Source organism: Silurus aristotelis, assembly GCF_946808225.1.
Source record: "Silurus aristotelis genome assembly, chromosome: 22".
In the NCBI taxonomy this organism is placed as follows: domain Eukaryota; kingdom Metazoa; phylum Chordata; class Actinopteri; order Siluriformes; family Siluridae; genus Silurus; species Silurus aristotelis.
In genome coordinates, this window is record NC_139595.1 from 20056382 (window position 1) to 20061381 (window position 5000).

The window sequence follows — 5000 nt, forward strand, 5'->3', positions numbered from 1 at the left end:
GTAAGCCGCTGCAGCCATCCAGCTGGTCCTCAGACAAATTGATGACACTGTCCTCAGACAATCCCTCCTCGACTGTGGGCAGGTTGGTTCCACGCATGAGCTGCTCGTGCCACTTCTGAGCGCTGAAGATGGACGAGAGCAGGCAATGCAGTGCCACTTTCTGCACCTTGCACTTGGACAGGACGTCGCAGATAAACCTGGCAAACCCTTTAGCTGAGCTGCCTGTCACCTTGGCCAGCTCGTTGAAGAGCAGTGTCAGGACTTCTATGCTGGTCAGTTGCATGGCCCGGTTTCCTGTTAGGTCCTGTGGGGCTGCTGGAACGTGTGAAGAATAATAACTTCTCAAAAAGTAGAGGCACAGTGAAATGATGATCTCTAGGTACATGGCACTGCGGAAGGAATGCGAATGCGAATCCTGTGAAATGGGGCAATAAAAATCTTTACCCATGACGGAAACGCGATGACGGGCTAGAAGGTTCTGAAGAAGCGAGAGCTGAGGTGTGTAGGTGTTGTTGATGCTAGTGGTCGAGATGGCGTTGACAAAGCCGGCAGGAGAAGTGCGCAACATGGCAGCTATGGCAGAAAGAGCATGGAGAGCCCGAGAGGAATCATAGATCTGGAGGTACAGCAGGACATGCTGGTAAAGGGGGTGGATGTTAAAGCGAGTAGGACATGTAGAAGATCGCGATGAACCTGGCACTCCACTGGCACCACCACTAGGAGAGCCAATATCACTCTCAATCTCAGAAACCTCTCCTTCACCACAGCTGTACCAATTCTCCAAGTCCAAGCTGTCGCCAAAGAAGATGCTGGGGGGACGGTTCTTATCTGCTTGGTTTGATTTTCTACGTTCCTCCTCTTTTTTCTTGTTCTTCTTCACCTTTGGCTTGGCTCCAGGAGATTTCTCAGTGAGACGCTCCATAATTTTACCCTTTAAGCTAAGCTGAGTGCTGCTGTGGCTGCGTTTTCGGGACCGAGGGTCATCAGAGAGCAAGCTCAGCTCTGGACTACCATGTCCACTACTCTCTGGAAGGGTGACGATGGAAGGTGAGGAACTGTGTCTTGTTATTCCTTCATGGGGTTCATCACCTGAAGAAGGAACTGTGAGAAATTCCAATGTGCCTCCAGCCACCAATTCAGGAAGTGTTCGACACTGGGTGCCAGGAAATGGTGCCATGTTGGCCTGGTGTTCGACGGATGCTTCTGATGTGTTGGAACTGTCTGAGTCACTTCGAGTCCAAACTTCTGAAGGTGAATATGTCTCCCCTGAGGACTCTTCCACCATTTGCACCACTCTGTCCATCAGTTCATCAAGAATCACAGAAACAACCATTTTTAGGGAGTCTTCATAATCTGTCTCTTGTGCTGCCTGATCACATGTGTGACCACTTCCTTCCAGCTCGCTCAGGCTGCCGTTGTCCACAGTGGAGGACTGGGAGCCAGTGGACTCTGAGCTCAGTGGCTCCCCCTGCTGCTCTGGAGGTTGATATTCACCACAAAAATTTAAGTTTTCAATGCTGAGGCTCAGAAAAGACAGACTGTCACTTAAAGGGTTCACCGTCAGGCTGAAGGGCTCCATATCATCCACAGGAAGGACTTGGACCTTCAGGTTATCCTGAGACATACAATAATCTGCTGGATAAAACCAAATGATTAAAAAAATTTGAGCATGAAAAATGGTCAGAAATGTGTTTAACTCTCTGTCTGTCCCTAAACCAGAAGCTCCGAACTCGACTTACGGTCAGTGCAGCATGTGTGCCCAAGACATCCTGCTCCGTGTGGTTCTGATCCGGGTTCTGGTGCCAGGGGGTCAGAATAGACCCAGGTCCAGTGGCGCTGAGCCTGAACGCGCTGGACGGACACGCGGTGTGTTTTAGGATGCAGCAGCAGCAGAAGAAGTGGCTCAAGAACTCGGGCGATGTCGTGTCTTTGGAGCACTTGATTGAACCACGCTCGTCCCACAGCGCTCACTGAACCGTCCCAGAAACTTAGACTGTCCAACATGATGAACAGAGACCTGCAGAACGTCCAGCATGATAGAATTCAGCTCTGAATCAAGGATTCATCACCACACACACACACACACACACACACACACACACACACAGAGCGCACCCCCCCCCCACACCCCCCACACACACAGAGCCACTCCTACAGACACAGAGCACCCCCCCCCCTCCGCACACACACACACACACACACACACACACACACACACACACACACACACACACACACACACACACACACACACACAGAGCCACTCCTACAGACACAGAGCACCCACACACACACACACACACACACGCACACGCACACGCACACGCACACGCACACGCACACACACACGCACACACACACGCACACACACACGCACACACACACGCACACACACACGCACACAGAGCGCACCCCCCCACACCCCCCACACACACAGAGCCACTCCTACAGACACAGAGCACCCCCCCCCGCACACACACACACACACACACACACACACACACACACACACACACACACACAGAGCCACTCCTACAGACACAGAGCACCCACACACACACACACACACACACACACACACGCACACGCACACGCACACGCACACACAGAGCCACTCCTACAGACACAGAGCACCCCACACACACACACACACAAACACACAGAGCCACTCCCACACACACAGAGCACCCCCCCCCCCCGCACACACACACACACACACACACACACACACACAGAGCCACTCCCACAGACACAGTGCACCCCCCCCCCCCCGCACACACAGAGAGCCACGCCCACATACACTGAGCCACTCCCACACACACAGAGTGCAACACACAAAATACAACACATCCCCCAGAACACATACAAACACACACACACCAACACAGCCACTCGCAACAGCCATTACAACCCCCCCCCCCCTCAACACACACACACACACACACACAGATATTTATCATTCCATTTACATTTGCTGCCTGCTGCACACCTGAATAATTTTTCTCACCTGTCGAAGGTGCGGCTGAAAGGTGAAGACTTGGTGATGTTCAGGTCTCGGGTGAGATGCCACAAGACTGAGAATTTGACATGAGCCTCCAGACAGATCCTCTGTAAGGGTGAGGAGAATCTGGTCAGTAGGTGATGAATGGAAACAGGTTTGTTCTCTCACATGGATCACAGTTAAGAGTCCCACCTTGTCTCTGTGCATAAGCTGGTTACTGATGACGTCTTCACAGATGCTGGCTGAAGGAACCAGGTTGTGCAGCTGATAGAACATCTCCACGCTGCGCTGATGATGCTGAGGAGTCGCTTTGCCCAGCTGATCCCACAATAACACTGCCACGCTCTACAAACAAAAATGTAAACAGTTAGAAGAGAGGAGAAAGAGAAGGAGCTAATGTGAAAGAGATGAAGAAGAGAAACAAGAGAAAAGAGAAAAAAGGAGAGAAAGAGAGAGATCAGTGGGTCACCTTGAAGAAGTCTGTGTTTTCGGCGATGTGCTTCAACATCCCCTGCGTGAGCGGCGGCCTGATCACCACGGCGACACGGCCCTGACTCGGGCTCATCGGCTGAGAGGAGTCGGCCACGCCCACCCGCTCTGCTGTCACCATGGCGACGGACTGAGTCAGGCCCACCAGGTCCATGAGGAGAGAGATGGAGACGGCACGAACGCTAAAGTCCAACTCCGAGAAACAGGCGTTCATCAGAGCCTCGAGCCACTGAGGAGGCGGAGTCACACTACCACTGTCTGACATCATCAAACACACACACATAATTAATAATTACACAGAAACAATAATAACACTAAATGAATGAAATATAATACACTATTTTTATATAGAATAATAAAGAACAGAAAAAACGTAACGAGACGAGACGAGATGAGACGAGACGAGACTATTTAATAATTGTTATATTAAACCGGGGCTGAAACAATTCCTCAAGTAACTCGAGTAATTCTATTACAAAAAATCATTGAGGCAAATTATTTGCTTCGTTTAGTTAATTTAATAACACACTGAGTGTTAGACGCCGGTTGTGTTAATCGTCGGTTGTGTTAATCGTCGGTTGTGTTAGACGTCGGTTGTGTTAGACGCCGGTTGTACTAAACACCGGCTGTTTGTGCTCTCGGTGTGCTCTGACCTTCACTCTCATCTCGGCTGGGAGATTTCAGGTTTCCCTCTGCGATGTACACGGGGAAGCTGGAACACTCCAAGAAGAGCTGACACGCAGCCGTGAACGCACATACACACTCCTTCTGATCAAATACACACATGCTCTCTGTTAACCCCGCCGCCCCCTGATTAGCCCCGCCCCCTCCATGCCCCGGGGCGATGTAGAGCTCAACCAGTCTGCACAGGAAATGCTGGAAGTCCTCGAGGCAGCGTTGCATCACAGGAGCGCCCCTGACTTTACACACTGCAGGAGAAGGGTGGAGTCTGGGATTGGAGCATGGAGGGGCGTGGTCATCAGACTCCGCCTCCTCGTACTGAACAAATTCTGTAAAGCTGCTCTCAGGAGAACGAACGACCGAGTGACTTTCTCTGTCCTCAAACACATCCTCACTGACTGGGACATCCAGAGACGACGGGACAGACTGAGAGAGAGAGAAAGAGAGAGAAAGAGAGAAAGAGAGAGAGAGAGAGGGAGGGAGGGAGGGAGATTTGGACTTTTCACACATATTGATGTATATGCCACTATTTTTTATTTAACATATGTGTGTGTATGTGTATGTGTATGCGTGTGTGTGTGCGTGTGCACGCCGACCTGCCATGTGTCCTGCTCTCGGGCGGAGCTGCAGGATGGGAGGATGAGTGGAGAGACGAGTGGAGGCTGGACTTTGCTGAGGATTTTGGAGCAGAGACACAGACAGTGTTTGAGCTCCGACAGACTGAGAGCTCCGAGATGCAGTGTGATGGCAGACACCATCCTCAACAATAACTGAGGCAGGTGTTCTGTCTGGATCTCTATATACGTCTCCTACACACACACACACACAC

The 5000-nt window shown here is 51.2% G+C and overlaps 1 protein-coding gene across 3 annotated transcripts in view; it reads right to left on the reverse strand.

Moving 5' to 3' along the window:
- The window catches only part of dop1a (DOP1 leucine zipper like protein A), a 44209-nt gene that overhangs the window by 15507 nt on the left and 23702 nt on the right, over positions 1 to 5000 (reverse strand). For 2 of the 3 annotated variants that reach the window (XM_083525406.1, XM_083525405.1), the window contains 7 exons: positions 4768 to 4980; positions 4144 to 4597; positions 3471 to 3748; positions 3194 to 3346; positions 3008 to 3108; positions 1740 to 2017; positions 1 to 1632 (listed from right to left, as the gene is read on the reverse strand). The exon at positions 1 to 1632 is cut by the window's left edge and continues 436 nt beyond it. In XM_083525406.1, the coding sequence (XP_083381532.1) occupies positions 1 to 1632; positions 1740 to 2017; positions 3008 to 3108; positions 3194 to 3346; positions 3471 to 3748; positions 4144 to 4597; positions 4768 to 4980 (3109 nt within the window). Of the gene's footprint in view, positions 1636 to 1739; positions 2018 to 3007; positions 3109 to 3193; positions 3347 to 3470; positions 3749 to 4143; positions 4598 to 4767; positions 4981 to 5000 lie in introns of all 3 variants that reach the window. The other variant, XM_083525404.1, reaches the window with a different exon arrangement.